General features: G+C 37.8%; 2 protein-coding genes across 4 annotated transcripts; both read left to right on the top strand.

The window, feature by feature from the left end:
* The first annotated feature begins 2,157 nt into the window (after window positions 1-2,157).
* Window positions 2,158-5,656, top strand: LOC118752694 (kelch-like protein 5). Its single transcript, XM_036487571.1, has 6 exons — window positions 2,158-2,225; window positions 2,288-2,662; window positions 2,742-3,058; window positions 4,962-5,166; window positions 5,244-5,345; window positions 5,413-5,656. Exons 1-6 carry the CDS (start codon window positions 2,220-2,222, stop codon window positions 5,590-5,592), a joined length of 1,185 nt encoding a protein of 394 aa, XP_036343464.1. The 5' UTR covers window positions 2,158-2,219; the 3' UTR covers window positions 5,593-5,656.
* A 3,793-nt stretch (window positions 5,657-9,449) lies between these two features.
* Window positions 9,450-18,969, top strand: LOC118752695. Of its 3 annotated transcripts, none has more exons than XM_036487572.1 (7): window positions 9,450-9,775; window positions 12,122-12,816; window positions 12,874-12,959; window positions 14,601-15,286; window positions 17,854-18,632; window positions 18,686-18,712; window positions 18,792-18,969. In XM_036487572.1, the coding sequence occupies exons 1-7, from the start codon at window positions 9,589-9,591 to the stop codon at window positions 18,906-18,908; spliced, it is 2,577 nt and encodes an 858-aa protein (XP_036343465.1). In that variant the 5' UTR covers window positions 9,450-9,588; the 3' UTR covers window positions 18,909-18,969. The 3 variants fall into 3 exon arrangements, with proteins under 3 accessions (XP_036343465.1, XP_036343467.1, XP_036343466.1); XM_036487574.1 differs by having other exon boundaries at window positions 9,698-9,775; window positions 12,165-12,816; XM_036487573.1 differs by having other exon boundaries at window positions 9,725-9,775; window positions 11,992-12,816.
* The last annotated feature ends 225 nt before the right edge of the window (window positions 18,970-19,194 follow it).

Here is a 19,194-nt window from a genome sequence, read left to right as displayed (position 1 = left end):
AAAAAAAAACGGTACTGTTCTTCCATTGGAATTATACAATTTCTTATAATTTAAAACTTTTTCCGCATAAATATTTGGATTTACATGCGCTGGGCCGATTTGAAAATACCTCCAAAAATCTCATTATTTTGATTACGTTGATAAAATGTTCAAACGTTTTTATGCAGACCTATTAAGCTTAAACTCTTTTATTATATGAGGTGATTTTTTGGAAAAACATATTTTTAAAAATTAATTTTATTCACAACAAACTAGATTTTTCCAGTTCTTCTTAAAACGGCTCACCGCATCAAAATCTCAATATTTTTTTCAAAATATTAGGCGGAAGTCTTTAAATATAATGAATTGTATAATTTCGGTGGAAAAACCGCGGATCTTTTTGGTGAGCCATCATAATGTACATATGTATGCCACTCTTATCTAAATATAGGGCGTGCAAAATTATTATTTGTTGCCGAAGATTAATTGCGGTACAGACCCTAGCAACTTTCCCCCAATCAAACGTATGTATGTATATGTTATTACATTTTAGTAAAAAAGCTAAATAAAAAAAAAACTGCCAACAACAAATATTTAACTTTAATTGTTTTCTAGTGTATATATAGTTTTACTATGTAGGTATACACACATATGTGCACATTTACGTTTTACGTTTTACATACTAATAGCCTTATTCATAAAAATAAAGCAGCTTTAAAAAAGGTGTATAAATTGAAAAATTTATGAAAAAGTCAATTTATAAAGCCCTTTAACCCTACATTATTTTTTGAGAATAACGCCATAAAATTATTAAATAATTTACCAATTTTTTTATTCAGCTTAAAAAGGTGGCAACACTTTACACAAAAAATACCAGCTGCTTTCATTTGCTACCAGTTTTCTAATATTTTACTCAATTTACATATTTCATAAATTTAAATTTTTTGGTATGTAGGTGGCAGCTTGAGTAATTTTTTTTAAGCACTTTGAATACCTTTCCTGTGCTATTTTTTACGCGTATATAGCAGGCTTTACTACATATGTTTTCAGAATAATAAATTTAATAAATTATTTGTTTTTGTTATTTTTTTGGCCTTATATCAATTATATTCAACAATTTATATTGAGCTCGAGGCCGTTTTAAATGAAAATTTTTATTGTGGAAAAGCAACAATAATTTGAAAAAATGGTAGAAGTGATAGCTATTTCGGAAATCACCACATTTCCTCATCAGACTTCTTTCAGTAGGCTTCGAACCGACGATCCCACTGACTCAGCCAGTTACCTATGCACCGTGCTAAGTACGCCTTGTAAATTATCGTTTGCTTTTTTCCACTATTTTCATTTTTGTTATGCCAACACAATCAAGCGCAGCTATTCCGCTGCAATTCGCTTGATCATGTGGTTGTTGGTATTGTTGGTTTTTGCTAATAATTCTATTTTTAGATTGTTTAACTTTTGGGTGTTTTAAATTATTTTGCATCTTTCGAATAATTAATTAAAATTATTAATTAAATTAATTAATTAATTATTGAGTTTTGTTTTAATGTTTTAAAAATTTGGCAACTGTATTAAAAATATTTTGTAGTTAATGTGCTTTTAAATACTTTTTGTGTGATGCTAATTTCACCTAAGTTATAAAAGCAGATTTTTAGCTATTTAAAATAAAGTTTTAAAAGCTTCCAATTTCATTTATTTTCGTACTGAATTTCTATATTCTACATACTATTTTATTCTTTTTGTTAATATTTCTTTTCCAATAATAAATCCAATAGGTCTGCTGTTCCATTGGCGCCCTCAATTCTTGACTAGCAATCGAAGCTTTCCAACTTCAAAGTCATGCATTCACCACGCATGCGAAGTTCGTCGAGTGATGGCTCTACTACAGTGACGTCCTCTCCACGAATATTTGCACACTCGTCATCTGTGGACACAACAACATCGGGCGCATATTCCGATGAATCTTCGAACACATTTATTGGGACAGCTTTGGAAGACTCTGAAACATCAGTAGTATGCGCGGAAGAATATAGAGAGTTGATAGCGCAATTTGCGTTAGATTATTCATCAGGTATTTACACTCTAAATCTTGTTCGGCAAAGACTAGAACTGAAATAAGTTCTTTTCCAACAATAGAACTCAACGCCGTCTACAGCTCGGCTCGTGCTGATCTTTCGGAAAGTGAGGCGCAGTGTGAGTTATTACGGCAACGTGTTACCGATTATGAGATTAGAAATTTCATGCAGGTAAGTTAACTCGCGTTACGCATTCTCTTTACACCATCGACACCTTTTCTTTAAACCACTAGGTATGCAGAAGCCCAGAATTTCTTGACTTCCATCCCGAACACTTACAGCGCATCGTGGAGAATGACGAACTGAACGTAAGCTCTGAAGCAGATGTTTTCTGGTCTATTAAACGTTGGTATAAACATGATGCACAGACGCGGCAGCAGCACTTACCCCATCTGATTGCGTGTCTGCGGCTTACACAATTCGATGTTGACTTCTTGTATGCGAATATCAACGCAATGCCTGGTTGCGAGCTTTTGGTGAATAGAGCCGTAGAATGGCTACTGCGGCCTAATGCGCGCTCCACAATACCTTTGCGTTTTACAAAGCCCCGCAAGGTGCTGCGAACGGAAGAGGATACACTTTGGTTAGCTGTGCAGACGCGAGGAGATGTGAGTCAAAAAACTAGCACGTCTTAGACATAGGCGAACAGAACCGAATTTATGTCTTACTCTTTTATGATATTTACAGCATCGTTTCGCCGACAAATGCATCCTACGTTACAGCCGTATGCATGGAGAATGGCAGAAGTGGGCTGAAATAAAATTAGAGCGCAGCAATTTCGGTGTAGTACAACTGGAGCACAGTCTCATCTGTATAGGCGGCTTGGGTCGTAATAATAAGCCTAGTAATCGTGTGAACCGGTATAATTTGAATACCCGTACCTGGGAGCCAATGCCATCGATGGAGTATCGTCGGGTTTACTTGAGTGTCGCGCTTTTGGATGGCAGAATATATGCCTTCGGTGGGCAGGATGAAAAATATCAAGCGCTCAACTCGGTGGAAATGTAAGTATCGCCTACACACTACACTTGGAAATTCCAGCCAAGATGGGACGTTAGGAAACTAAACTTATGCTATCTTCCATTAAACCAAACTATGTCGAACACAAAACAAACCACAGCCTGAGGGTAAATCCAGGATCGAATTAGGGCAAAGGTCAAAACAAACTTCTAAAAAACTAAAGGACATTATCTAAGCTTAGAACAGAGACTGAGATAAAAACCAATCGGTGAGCATTAAAAAAAAAAACGAAGTAAAGAAGAAGCACACAATCAGGCGCAAAACTTTACGTGTGTCTAAAAATACCTTCCAAATGAAACAGGATGAGCAGGATCCAGATATATACAAACAAAACAACAAAAATCAAACCAATAGAGAAAATAAGCAACGACAGCATAAGTGAGGCCAAGAAGTTAAACTAAAGCAAGATAAACTACAAATCTAAAGTATTTAAAAACGAGACCAAAACTAAAATGATAGACCAGGGCCCATTCCGAGCCTTCGCCGGTGACTTTAGGAAAGACAAAATGCAACATCCGAGATCTAAGCAAAGCTCAAAACCAAACCACGTCAAAGACCATACTGATAGGAAAAAAACGTCCAGAACAAATTTCGAAATAAAAAACAAATGCACGAATTAGAAACAGTCAAAACAAAGACAAAATTTCTGAGAGCCATTCGCAACAGTTTAAAAACCCATTCTGTTCTGCGATGCGTTAAGCTGTGCCTCTCAGGGTACTTAATTTGACTTTGCCACACCGGCACAGAGTTTAAAGTCTTCAGCCAGCTATTCTCCGTGAGGAAAGCTTATACTTCCAGACCGGTGTAGTGTCCTTCAGATTGAGATCTATGCGAAATGAAATGATGCTAAAATTGTTCTTAGCTCCTTCAAAGTCCACACCTGACAGCTAAGCTATATTCATGTCAATTCTTCGTGGACCAAGTTTTGGTATTAACTCACTTCTTACTAGCCTTGGACATAAGATATCGAACATGATGACCGCGTAAGATCGCATTTCATAGACTTTTGACTAGATGTAACTAGTAGTTTGACAGGTGTGCTCCACAGCCAAACTGCTGTAAAGCTTCTCAATAAAACGAATTTTAAATTTTTTTAACAGGGACGTCCTTGTGTCCACAAACACATACATGCCTTGAACGTTGTTCCGTTGGAATTTAAAGATTTGTTAACCACAGGCCGGACTCCTTAATTGCGGAAAAGTTCTGCTTGAAAATCGCTACAGTGGCTAAGTTAATGAAAACTGAAAATATAAACTTATAGAAAATTTCCTGTCTCCACCGAGTAGTGGAATAGTATAGTCTAGAAACCTCGCATGCCCGAATCTGCGGTCTCTCAACGGTTGGATCGCATTTAACCTGGCAAGAATTTGCCGTATAAATCTACCGGTGAAAAGCTTAAATTACTTCCAGACCTTAGTAGGGGTCGAAGGGAAGGCTCTCGTGACAAGGATAAACGCGGTCCGTCGACTCATTCCATTTTAGCTCTGCGTAGAGTCTTGGTTAGCACGGGCTACCAACCGGCGGTCCCGTAGAAGAGGATGGTAGTTGAGTGCACCTTATATACGATATGTGGTCTTATTACTCAGGTTTTACCTTTAGTCGTCTTGCAGGCGTACAGTTCGGTACGCCTTCGGTGGCCTTCCTGGAGTGGTTTTCGACATTTCGCTGCCTGATATGTTGCCGGTCCTCCAAGGTACTTGACAAGTGCTGAGAGGGTAATTTCTATCCCGTGGTTTAAATGCAAAAACCAAAACGAAAAAGCGAGACAGAATCCAGTGCCCTAATGATTCTCAATAAGTAGTGTTGGATCGGTTTTTTCTCAATTGCTTTTCAGTTCAACTATCTCCGCAAATTTACTCTTTCTTTAATTTTGTAAAATTTCTCTAGGTTCGACACTATCGCTGGCCGTTGGCAAACCATGACCAATATGCCAACTCGTCGCGCTGGTACTGGGACCGCTGTTTTATATGGTAAACTGTACGTGATCGGTGGTTTCAATAAAGCGCACTTGAGCGCAGTGGAATGCTACGATCCAACGAAAAATCAATGGACGCAATGCGCTGATATGAATGAGTCACGCGGTTGGCCGGGGGTAAGTGTGAATTTATTCAAAAAAAAACAAAAAAAAATATTTTATTAAGAGTTAAATTGTATGTAAAAACGCAACAGGTAACTGTACACAATGGATGTATCTATGCCATTGGCGGGTGGTATAATGGTGCGCTGCACACTGTGGAACGTTACTGTGCAGAGAGCAATAAATGGACTATGGTTGGCGGTGAAATGTTGCAAACTGTATATTGATACTAACCGTTTTTTTTTTTATCGCAATCAACAGATTTCCGGTTTGAATGTTGCACGTGGCAGCATCTGTGCGTTGTCTATGAATGAGGAGTTGTGGGCGATAGGCGGCTATAGCGAGGGTGTGCTCAAGGACACAGTGGAGCTGTACGATGCTGAAAATGATAAATGGATTGAGAAGAAGATGCTGCCCGAAGCTGGTAGATATGTATGCTAAGTGGACTGTGATTTGAATTTTGACTTTGTTTATAGCGCTGGGAAATCTAATTGTACAACTTATTAGAAAGAACCTTTAAAAACAATTTGTAGCTAGAAGGTGTGCTACTTTTGTGTGTTCCAAATTTTTATGGCTTCAAATAAAACAAAAGCAAACAAGTAATTTTTAAGCAAAAAATAATAATAATTAGCAAAAAACGAATTTTTGTGGCTTCAAAGAAAACAAAAGCATACAAGCATATATATTTAATAACTTCTATATTGGCAGTAATCTAACTTCTCAATGTGTAAGCATTCCGAAATCAAAGCGAGACAGTCTAGTACCGTTTTTGTCAATGTATTGTGTACTCGAGTGTCGTTTTTGTATATGTGTTGTGTACATGTTTATTTATAAACGTATGTGTTCCTTTTCTTTCGTACGTGTTTATTGATATATCTGTACTGTAGTGTTTTCGGACGGTACTAGCTCTTACTGCCAATATAGGAGTATTACATATATGCATACAAGTAATTTTTAAGCAAAAAATAATAATTAAATATTAAGCAAAAAACGAAATTTTTATGGGTTCAAAGAAAGCAAAAGCATACAAGTAATTTTTAAGCAAAAAAAAAATTTAGCAAAAAACGAAATTTCTGTGGCTTCACAGAAAACAAAAGCATAAAAATAATTTGTAAGCAAAAAAAAATTTAAGAAAAAAAATTTTTTAAGCAAAAAACGAAATTTTTATGGCTTCAAAGAAAGCAAAAGCATACAAGTAATTTTTAGGCAAAGATCCCAACCGACTTCAATGCTCATACAAAAATTTAGGATCATCGTTAATTTCTTCCTTATCCCATGATCGTATTAAAACCATATTAGTATGGGACCACCTGTGAGGTAAGACCTTTCCCTTAAAAAAGAATTGTAGAAATCGGTCGACGTGGTCCAACGTTATGTGGTAACATATATGAAACAAAAAATAAAAATAAAAATATTCCGACGAATTGATAAGCTTTCTCCTTTTTGTGGAGTCGGTTAAAAATATGTATACAACATTTAATACAATTTTTTTTTAATAAATATGATTTTTATACAACTTCTGAATTGTATATTATTTTTTGCTGAAATGTCGAAATTGCACTTTGCTTTGGCGCTGTAATCGCCTAAATAATTTAGCCGCCAACTCCTTTTCGAGCTGTAAAATTTAAAATCGACAAAATCAATAAACTGAACGATCTATGAATTCTTAAGTCGGAACGATAAGGTCCAATTAGTTAGTTCGTTGAGGGCGGACTTTAGCCTTCATGCAAAACTATCGGCAATGCCTTAAATGCGCGGTGCTCGAATTTTTGGCTGGGGAGTTCGATTCGATATTCTGCACTAATTTCATTTAGAGAGAGAGGGTAGAGAAGTGTTCCCTCTTTACTTAACGCTTTCGGGACCAAGACACATATTTTTCCTAAAGAGTTTTCCCACTCATAAATAAATTGTGTAAAGAAGTTCAAATTTTTTTTTCAATTTGCCTAATTTTTATTTAACTTTTTTTATCTTAAAATTTTAGAAAAAAACATTTTTACCAAAACTAGACAAATTTGTTAAAAATTTAAAAAAAAAAATTATGTAGATAAAAAACCAGACTTAAAAAAAAAACAAAAAGAGAAAGCCCTTAGTTGTCCTCAAAATACTGAATAGTTTGTTAAGAATCCCGAAAAGTTTCAAAAATATCTAAAAAATCTAGTAAACTCTTCTGAAGCAAGAAATAATATATTTTATTTAAATAACATTTTTTTCATATTTTTGTGTACATATGAAATGGACGATTGTAAATCATTTCTTAAAAATCTCATGGCGAGACGATCCGTGTGCAGAGTGCCTTAGTTTTTCCATTTTAATATAAAAAGCCAATACATTTACTTGCAAAATCAGCAGCGAACAACAAACCCGATTAAAAGCATAACCCACGCGAAACGTAAACAGCGACATAGATTACAAGACAGAGCTGGTAACTTCGGCGCTATCGAAAACAAACAATGAGCTACGTTGACACATTTTGAATAAAATTTTTGCACGAAACAAAGACATATGTATAAAAACTGAAAATTTTTCCCATGCCGTGAGTTTATTATGGCAAACCCTGAGCACTGAGATTCGATGGAAAGCCCCTGAATCTCAGGCTGAAAAATCCTATTTGGCAACCCTAGTTGCAAGTATTAAAAGCTCACAAACAAAGGCATACAAAAATTATGATTCTAAATTAATCACCACTGTGAGTACGTCAAGGTACTTTCTCTGGTAATCACTGTTCTATATTTAGCAGAGTCGCAGCAATGCATCGCCACTACTGCATTTCTTTACTGGGATCGCCTGGCAGCTACTGATCCGCTCGTACATTACTCGGAGAGCATTCAGAGAGCTACGGGTCCCCGGCTACAGACATGTACATGCAAAGATACTGGCTAACATGTAGATATATACATCAGGGAGGCCCAAATATGCATTGTAAAAAACTTTTCCTGGAAAAAAGCAAGAAAGAAATAAGAAAGTTACCCCTTCTGTAAAATCTTGTGGTGCTGCTATACGGAGTCCGAATGCTTATAATTTACAGTTATATAGGTCCAATTACTTGGGAGGGAGTCCTCTTTTAAATCCTAGTAGTTTAATGGTAACTTTTTTAAAACCCTGACTAATGACCTTCACTTTTCGAAAATTCAAAATTTTCTTATGTATTTTATATGGTAAAATTAAGGTTCTTGGTGACACATGTTATGATTCATTTCCAATTTGAGATTCTTCCCAGCACCTAAGTAGCTCTACAGTATATCCTTTAGATGTGTCTCAGTTAGGCTCGAGACCGTGCATGTGTATTTAGTCTCTAAGCTTTGCGAGACAGTGAGATCTTTCGTTACCTTCAAAACCCTCATGTCCCGGAAGCCACCGCAGTATTCCGTTTTAAAAGAGTTCTATTCGACATAACATTTATTCTGTTCCCATTTGTCCTTCTACGAAGACATTCGCAAACACATATTTCGATTGCGAGTACTTCCTCCTGGGAAATGGTTGGGTATGTAGCCATTGGTACACTTTTCTGTAATCGTGGTCCAATTACCCCTGCCCCAGTACTCCCGTCGTCCATCTTCGATCCGCATGTATACCATACTTGGGACCCTTGGTCAATCATATTAATGTCGCTTCCTACCAGTCGCTTTCAGGAATTCTGGCCTCGTAGGGTTTGTAGAAGGATAACCACGGTAGCATGATGTCCGTGAGCTTGATAGCAAGACTATCCAGGAATGGTTTGAGAACCGCTATGTCCTGCCAAAATTTAATCTAGCCCACAAACCTACCAAATCGAAAAAGCCTGCCAGTTTTGGTAGAGCTTGCAAAATTTTGTTCCCCATTCACAATTTCCTATCTTAAGAAACTAAGCTTTTTGGAAATTGCCGGGTCTTTTAAGATCCGTTAGAGGTATTGTATTAAAAAAAATGGAGCCAAAAATGTATATAAGTTTTTTCTTTTGCGATTTTTAAAACTACAAAATTCTGTAACTTTTAAATTTTTTATTTTTTTTCGATACAAGTATTTTTTATATAGCACCAAAATCACATTGCCAAATCTGGGAAATTGTGAAACTTTGAACTTTCGAAAAAAAAATTTTTTGCCAGAACTTCGTTTTATAATAAAAGAAAAGTTCTTACCAAAATTCATCCAAATCGAAATTGGTCGATTTCAACCTTTGGTCGATTTGGTTTCATGGATTGACCCACATATATACGTATATGGATATATGTGCATGAATTAGCAGAGAATGTTGCAGTAATCTTAACTCCCGCTTAGCGCTCAATTGAAGCTTTTCGTGCGCTAGCCGTTCGAGCTGGAATGTTTTAGCTACAATGCGGTATGCACTTTAGTTTGTCGTCTACCTGCGCTTGGCTGCAACAGATTCAGTATTTTATCGCTTAGTGCTTTTGTGTTATATTTATCTATAGCCTTGACATTACATATTATTATTTTTCGAATATGGAGCAACGTTGGTTGCGTGATAAGAAAATGATATTAACGGGCAGTGATTTGAGTGCCAGCGAGGAAGGAGAATATGAAACAATTATTTTAAGACATGCCAATTTGGAACAAAGTGATATTGATGTGATAACAAAGAAATTTGCCTATGCAACTTATTTGGATTTATCGTACAACGAGAGAATTGGTAATGAATTGTGATAAAAGTGAAAATAATGTCGGAGGCGTTGCGAACTAACTACGGATACAAACATACTTATTTCGATATTGATATGTTTGATGTACATATATTTATGTAGATGAATCATTTGCGGACTATAATTTTGCAGTCAGAACAACGTCAAACTGGTTTCTACATGCATACATGTATATATGTGTCTACGTATACACATTAGTGTGCGCCTTATTTGTTTGGAAATATTTTTTTTTTTTTTGTAATATAGATAGGTTCATTTGACCAGAAAAACGTACACTGCAAAACATTTTCAAAGTGGAATAACAGAAGGGAGCGTCTCAAGAGCCTTAAAGTTACATACGCCAATTCATAAAATTTTACATGAAATAGGAGAAAGAGCAATCGATTTTTGCATGTTGGTCTCAAATATGGCTACGCCAAGTTGGAAGTTATAGCGCATTTTTTGCATAACTTTAGGACTATTGGGACATATCTTTTCATTAGCCGACTTTGAAAATTTTTCGCATAGCATATTTTTATGACCAAATGAACTTATCGAGAGACAGTCTTGCTTTGTGGATCAAATTTGAAAAACAAGATGCTTCCTAATACACATCTATGTTTGTATGTTCGAAAACATATACAATGTACATACATATGTATTTACGTTTTAATTGTTTTGAATCAATCAGCTGGCTGATGCATTAATACCCGTTACAGTTGTTTATGTTTGCTTTTTGATTTTGTTTATAGTATACGTATTTAATTATTGTTAGTTGTTTCTTGGTGCTACTAAATAGAACTTGCGTCAGTATTGGATATACATATCTTATTACATTAAACGAGCAATTCTTATATATATATATATATATATATATCCATAGGGTTCTCGGAAACGGCTCTAATGATTTTGATACAATTTTGTACACATATAATGTTTTGGATTTTAAGATTATCTGAGTAGGCTTTTTCTCTGAGAAGACTCGCATAAGGTTCCTCCCACCTATTCGAAATTAAAATAAAAATAAAAATTAATTAAAACATCATAATATGGGCATTAAATGGAAAGTTTTTTTTTTAAGTATCCCTAATTCAAAAATATTTTTAATATATATATTTATATATATTTATTCAATTTAGATTTTTTTTTTTATACATTTTTTTTTTTAATTTTAGAAAAAAATCTAAAATATTCCTATTCATGGATACCGAGAGAAGGTTCTTAAACAATGCTTTCCCTATATACAAAATGGTATCCCGTAGGATAGTAGCGTAAGGTTGCCACTTATTTTCGATTCTACACAATTTATCTAACACATCGCAATATGTATATCAAACGAAAGGTATTGTTGAGGACTTTAGTCAGAAAAAATTTTCGATCACGGTTGCCACACTTCTATGTAATACAAATTTTTATTTTGTTAATTTCCATCAGCATTTTTTGTATGTATACGCAGATACGCAAGATACATATGTCGTATTTCTGAATATGGTTGAAACCTAATTTTTTGGACAGTTAGTGAAGAAGGATCTTTGAACCTGCTGGAAGACGTCAACCATTGCGGTCATTCTACCTCACGGTATCAGAAGAGCCCTCCCTGTGACTTCCTGATTTTCACTATTTTGTCTTTGAATATAGAGAAATTTTTTCTCTTTTGAGGTGAGGCTGGGGCAGTTCGCACTGGGCGTGATACTCTCACCAAATGTAAATTTTTGGCGTGGTTTCTGAACTATAAATGGTACAACATCCATAGAGATCCCAGCGCACGGAGGAAGAATGTGGTAGAATATTAGACAGAGCGTAGCTCTAGTGTACCAATTCGTGCGAAAAGTGAGCAGCTGGGATTAAAACTGTCTTGTAAGCTTGGGTAAATAGTAGCTTTGCGGAGATTAATTACTTGATTATACAGTTAGTACCTGTTAATGGGTATTTTAAGAACTAGCCCCACAAAAGGGCAAAATCGAGCTCCGACGACGCAAAACTCATTTTCTTCCAACGCTGGCGATAGAAAGAAGCTCACTAGAGAACTGCATGGGTTCCGCTTAGCGCAGACAATATCACATGGACAATGCTGATCAATGAAGGTTACTGTTCTCGTCTCCAGTAATATCATTGCTGTGATGACGGCTTTGATGATGCATTGGCACCGCTGCCGCAAAAAGAAATTATTTTAGTTCATTTTATATTATTTCCGTCACCATTAATTTGCACTAAATTCCAATTTCAGCCTCTTCTTGTATGTTTTGTAGTAAGAACACCTCTACGTCGACTTGGACATTGAAAGCAAATTTCGAAGAAATTCTGAAGAAATATTGATCCCGTCAAACAATTTTAATCATACTTTGTGCTACTTACAGCTTTCATAAATTTTTTATTGACTCCCACAACATTGTACCTTAGGAACTGCACAGGTTTGCGTGATATAACTTATCGATTTCCCACATGCACACTGAAGCACTTAGACATAGTTGGATGTTCCATTGACCTTGAAGACCATTTCCACAAATATGAATTTCCAATGCTGGAAAGCTTAACACTCAACTGGCAGCCAAGTATCAAATGGCGTAATTTACTAGGCAAATTGGGCAGCCTGCAGAGATTTACTATTGAAAGTATTTGCAGCCAAGGCGCAAAGAGTCGCCGCGCGCTATTAGAGGCAATTGCAGAGTACAAAAATATCAAAGCGATCACCTTTTGCGGCTTACTCAGTGCAGAAGGGATCGTCCAGCTTAGTAAGCTGACTGACGTAGAACTGGGATTTCGTATTAGAAACGGCGCGGAGAATAGCTTGTCCCAATTGTGCGGTCTACAAAACTTGCACACCCTCTATCTGGAGCATACGACGAGCATCTCGAATACAGAGTTGCTGAATGTAATAAAGACTTGTCCAAACTTGAGAAAAATTACGCTGGATTATTGCGATGGTGTAACGAAAGACTTCGTATTTAAAGCCGCTGAGTTCTTGAGGGAACGTGATAAGCATGAACCACTGAAAGCGCGTTTCAACCTTGAACTTTGCGGCTGTGCTAACATCGGTGAAGATATACTAGCGGTAAGTAAGTGGTAATAACGAAATAAATGTATTCACTCATGTTGTGATGTTTTCAAGGATCCTCTCTACGCAAGCGCTGAGTCCGCCATGAGCTTAATTGTATTCTTCAAATGTAAATATGCAGCGACTGACTATCGAAATGAGTAAGTGAATGAAGGAAAATTTTGATCTTATTTAAGCAAAAAGTTTCTTCGACAATATCTTGAGTACTAGGTGATGCGTTGTTCAATTGTTAGTTCGAGCATCCTCCAACGGAATTGGCGTAGAGATTAGCAAATACCGATAAATTTGTGCTGTAACCGCCGAAGCGACTTGGGCTAGTTCAATTAAGCACGCCTTTCTCTTCTGTACCAAGTATCCTAAGAAGATTTGTGGAGGCGTGGTGGACTCCACCCAATTTTTTGCAGACTGCCTTGGTGGCTTAATTGCACCCCGGTGACGGCACTGGCGAATACATTGACCGCCGATAAGTAAAGCCAGTTCTATTAGGCAATTCAAATCGAATGTGCTCTCGATACTGCTATATAGCACTCACTACCGCAATAGGCAGGCGCCTTCAAGTTTTCGAATGATACTCCGAATCTGTTGGCATAAAACAATCCAAAATGATTCGGGGACAGAAACGGAAGTGAATATGCCATACTTTGTGGAATGAATATGGTAGTGGTGCCAAGAAGGCCATGCAACGGACTCCCCTAATCGAAAGAGACAGGCCTCGCGAAGAGACAACTCGTTTTAGGCTGGAAGGAGCTCAAAGCGAGTGTAACAAACGGAAGAAAGCAGGAAGGAAGGCCAACTGACGCTTTCTTCACTTGGTATTTTCATTACAGAGTAGGCCTCCCTAGGCGGACTTCGAGTTGAATACTTTCAGGGCTGGAATGTTTCGAGTTTATTCAATTGACATAAACAACCCAGAATAGTCGCCGTACATATTGCAATTTCCGGCGCTAGGTTTATATCGTTATGGTAACTAGTAATACCTGAATGTACTGATCTAAAGTGGTGAAGCTAGTAGGCATCAGTCAACTAGTAACAGCCACCCATGGCTTCTTTCAAGGAGGTGGCAGTTCTTCCACTATTAACAATGCGGATTGTTAACAAACTTCTAGGAAAGCTAAAGAGCAATATACGGGACTCAGGTCTTAAGGCTGGTAGGCAGTTGAAAATGTGTTACCTTTGATGGCAACTGGGTAAGCTGATAATCGCGCGAAAATCAAAGATTAGCAGACTCTGTAGGGCTGCCAACCTTTCTGTGGCCCATCCATGGGATAAAAGACGAAGCCTCAGGTTGACCCTCACTTTCGTATTTCAAAAGGCTATTCTTTTCCGTATAAAGTCTCTGAAGAGCTGCTTAACCTTAGCGTATAGGTTCTAAAAACTATCAGTGTGGTTTAGAATTATTTACCATCTCTCAATGTATTGAACTTTAGCACAACTTTTTGGATGTTATGTGATATCTGTAAAACGATATGACTGAGGCCATAGTATGTGTTCCCGTCATTCACCAAGTTACATTTTGCTCTCTAATGGTGATTTCTGAGAGCAATAGCGATGCTCTTTGACAAACCTCTTAGCAACCTTTTGTGGTTGAAGCTTTTCAAAGGCCACTTTACCTCGTTACGTTGACACGTTGGATTCGGATTTAGATTTGTGTTAGGCCAGATAACCGAGACCGACCTTACAAGCACTCAAATACAGTACAACGGATCGTCGATGACTTTGCCCAGTTTCATACCATAGCTCTACTATCGATTTTGTAACTTTCGTTTCTTTTTACTTTACAGCCTCCTCATCCCCTACCCAGCACCAAATGTACAACTAAGCATTTACATACTTTTCGAGATCTTCAAAAAACTCAAACGTCGCTCTCACTCCCAAGCATTCGCAACGGTTTGTGTAGATTTCGAAAATGCGGCCATCGAAGAAGAGCGCCATTTGAAAATTATTTCCTGTCGTAAGGCGAAAATTGTAAATAATCGCGTATATGATGCCTACATGGAGATTACAGCTGAAAATAACAACTTCTTTAAAAATCGTATGTTGGCCAATGCCACGAAAATGGAGCTGAGCAATCGTATAGTTAAACTCGAAACTATTTTTGAGGATTTTCCAAAGTTGAGGCGTTTAAAATTGTTGAATTGCGCTATAAATGAGAGCGAGATCCCCAGAAATAAGCAGTTCAAGAGCGTGAGAGATTTGGAAATATGGGGTGAGAATGCTTTGCGTTTATGGCAGACACTAGCGATGCTTTTTCCTAGAGTCACAAATGTCAATTTAACGTACGCCACGTGGGAGAGCCGACTGAATGCTGCGAGTCATGAGATGCTGATATCAAATGAGAGCAGTATGTTTAAGCATCTCGGGAGCGTAACTACTGTTGGGTTGATTTTGAATGATGAGGATTTGAACGTTTTTACACAACTAGTAAATTTGAAAAGTTTCTTCATTTGCCGCAATCCACAAATAACAGGTACGTAATGAAACCGAAGGACAGATATAAATAGATTGTTGACTTCAGCGACCCAAATTTGAGTACCTTAAATACGAACCTGAAGTCGGTACCAATAAGTCGGTACTTAGTCTAACGCAGTAAAGCAAAATTGTTGGTTAAGTGCAGTCATACGAAGGTTGAAAACTGCAGAATTATAGAAAAGCACTTTTGCCGCGAAGAAAAATTTCCACACAACGATCTAGGAAAGAATGGGGAGAAGACAAAAATTTAATCAAAATTAGACCACAAAGTGGAAAGCGCCATGTAGGTGCTCCCAGGACCTCTCACTCAGCTTCAGTTTTCGGTTGCGACGCCTTTCAAGCTGTGTCAACAGCTCTTAGCGGAACTGCAAAGTGGCTGATCGATTATTTTCTTAATCTGCATGCAGTTGCTATCTTATCTGATAGTCACACAGCATCAGCTGCAGAGCCTACTTCCAGGATAGTATGACACATCCGTCCCAAATTATATAAAAGAAGATCTAGACCACTTCTCCGACCACTACTCCGACATCGTATCGGCGTTATTACTGGTCACGCCAATAGAATGGTTATACAGTCGTGGGATTTATGTAGCAGCTGCCATAATATTCTTATTTCCCAGTCTGGTAGCATGAGTACTCAGAGCCCAGGGTGTCGCGTCTCTTGACTAATCATTTCTGTTGTGAATAGCCACAAACTTCTCCGACCCTTTCATCTGCGACAAGCCATTTTTATACAGCGTTAAGAAAGAGAGGTCTTGATATAACTCACAGGCATCCTTTGACTTCAAAAATAGTAGAAAGTTGAAGCCGCTATAGCCTACCTCGTTAGCCATTTTGTGGGCACGTATGGTTAGTTGTCCCGAAACCCTAGCCAGCGAGTCGCTACATATGCAAGTAAGGTCGATAATCGTTCTTTATTATTTATAATAGAGGTAATAATCTTAGATCCAATGATTCTTATTTTGCCTGACAGCCCGACTGAATTGCAACATTTGTCCTCTTTTCTTCGCTCGTAGCACACACGTATTGTTTGACCTACCGGAAACTTTTACCCCTATGTACCATAGACATTAGTATTCTGTCTCTAAGGCAGGAACCAACAACACAATCAACATCAATGGCGCCACCATTGAGTCCGAAGAGGAAGAACTGAACACCTTTTGCAGAGAACACATGAGTTAAGTTGATAAAATAATCTTACCACTTCGTCTTTGAAGGAAAAAATGTATCGACATTGATACTAAGTAGTCATGCCTAGTACTTAAGAAATCGTGGTGTTGAACATTTAATCTCTAAATCAACCCCTTCGTAATATTTTCTAATCAGGTTCACTTGTGTTCCGACTTCAGTGACAGTGCGGATACCTGCATATCTAACGACTAGGCAAGCAAAGGCACCTTTCAAAGACTGTTTACGCCTCTGTACTCCGACCTTTTACTCATACGGGGCATGCACAATTCCAAGATCCTTCGCATGGAAAGGTTAGGGAGTTTACCTATTCCCTGCTGTGGAACAATCTTTGCACTTTCTACTAAACTGCTGAACCTTAGCTAGGTTAAAATGGAAACATGTTGGCTCGCACTTCCTGCCTAACTTTCAGCAGCTCGCAGGCATTGAAATTATTCGAAGTCGTAATTTAGTAGTCGCCGTTAAATTTTTTATGGTATGACAACGCACAATCTCTTAATTGCTCAAATGCGTCCCTTGCTTGGGACAACCACGATAACCAACCTCTCGTACTCTTCTAACAAACTTCGTACCTTCAAGATGCCGAAAAGTGGTTATACTCGGCGCAAAACAAAGAAAATCAGGAATCGTTTCATTTTGGTGAAGCAGGAATGGTGATATTGACTTTTATATTCTGAAGGGTCATGCATTAAGCTTGAGGTGGCTAAACATCTCGTTTGTTTTGAGTTTATTTATCGGGTTCCGAAATGAGCCAATGTTATTTGTTAGAGGGAAAGATCTTTGGAAAGAAACTACTGTTAGCAGAGTTTCTAATGCAAATTTCGCTGTCTACTGCCAGGCGCATTACTAGCTCATCTAGCAAACAAAGGATTGCGAAACAGTCAAATCCAATCGAAGTATCGGCTGGTGCAGACTTATTAGTCGTTTTTCTTTTTCTCTGTAGAACCCCTTCTCTGCCGCGTTTAATTGCCAAAATCAGGTTTTTCTGTTCAACAAATGACTACAAGTGACCTAAGTGTCAAGAAGCAGGGATGGTAGTTTCAGGGAGGGGAGTTGAAAGTTCAAACCTTAATTTAAGCCAAAGTGGAAGGTTGTATCACGGTTTGTTTTTTCTGTTCAATGAATTACTATAAGTGACCACCAGATCAAGGTCCATCGATAATATATTCAGGAATAGAGGTCGAGAGTTCTGGCTTTATTGTAAACCTGAGTGGAAGGATATATCGTACTTTGGCTTTTGGCTAAAGCTTCTCAAATATTGCAAAAATGAGCATAAAAAATTCTACCAAAAAAAGCTTTAACTTTTTCCGAACCAAAATTTGTTTCCACTTTTGTTGGCCTGCGTAATTATTTAATTACTATTTCTTTAATACAGGCAAATACATTTCGGATCTGCGGAGCATTGAGGAACTGCAAGTAACTAATTGCGCAAATTTCAAACAATATTATTTGGCTGACATCTTGCGTTGCCTTGCCTTGAAATCGCTTAACATCAGCGACTGTCCGTTGGCCTACACCTCAGCGCACCTCACGAATGAGATGTGGTTACAGTGCGAAACGTTGAGTAAACTTAAAATTGACTGGCAACAAGCGCACACAATTATCGCTTTACAAACTCTTAACACTTTAGTGGATCTGGATATGCGCGGCTGTGAGGCACACTATACCGAAACGTGGCAGCATCAATCTGCAGATCAGCAAGCGCTGTTCCAACAACACGTGCGCTTGGAGCAGCGCCTCTTTCACATACTCCTCGAACGCACCAACATTACAAAGCTCACACTCGAAGCTGAGTTGTTGCGTCGAAATCTTGATTCATTGCAGCTCTTACAACACCTGACACACCTGAGTGCGATTGCCATACCGCTGGATGTTATTCCGACTACACCAAATTTCTATCAAACTATTGGCAGGCTAGCTAATCTGGAATATTTACACTTGGCAAATTTCTTTTACTGTTATGATGGCATAATACACATCGTAGGCAAATGCCGCAAACTCAAAGAGGTGCGACTCAGCGATTGCGTGGGATTTTCGGATTTTGCGATCTATGAACTCGTCGAAGTGGTGAAGCGCAAACGTAGAAAAGAGCAGCTGCCACTTAGACTGTTTTTGCATAATTCGAGAGACGAATCTGGTGATACCTGCAGTGAGGTAGGTGTTGCTTTACAAATAGGGAGTGCTTTTTAGTAACGCTTAATTTACAGGAAAGTTCGGCCAGCGCTAATGATGTGGTGAGCATTTATGGTGATTTTTCGCTGTATTTATTACCAGTTTTTAATAAGAATGTTTTATTTACAACAACAACAACAGAACAAACGCTTCGAAGACGTCCAGGAATTCATTGAGGTTACTTTCGTGGATGAACCGAAATCGGAATTGTCTACATCGAGCCCACCATTCCTGGACGAAGTAATGTGCATTAAATGACATTCGGCGAAGTGGGGAAGTAACAGTGAAATAAAAATGTAAAAATGGTTTAAAAAATTTAACTGCGTGAATTTTTAGCAACGGTTGGTTGGTTGGGAGTAAATTACCAAATTCAACGGGAATTGCACACGGAAATGGTTGGGGCTGAAACAAGTGCTTCTTGTGTGTATGCACATGGTATTAATTTAACAAAAACTTGCTAATAAAAGATTAAAGAATAAAACTTAGACAAGGCCCAATACAAGAATGGAAGTATAGGTAAGTACGTACATAGATAAAGAAAAGG

Source organism: Rhagoletis pomonella, unplaced genomic scaffold (assembly GCF_013731165.1).
Source record: "Rhagoletis pomonella isolate Grant_MI unplaced genomic scaffold, Rhpom_1.0 Rhpom_scaffold_01757, whole genome shotgun sequence".
NCBI lineage: Eukaryota > Metazoa > Arthropoda > Insecta > Diptera > Tephritidae > Rhagoletis > Rhagoletis pomonella.
The sequence above is the reverse complement of the archived record's forward strand: the minus strand, read 5'-3'. Positions and strand labels throughout refer to the sequence as shown.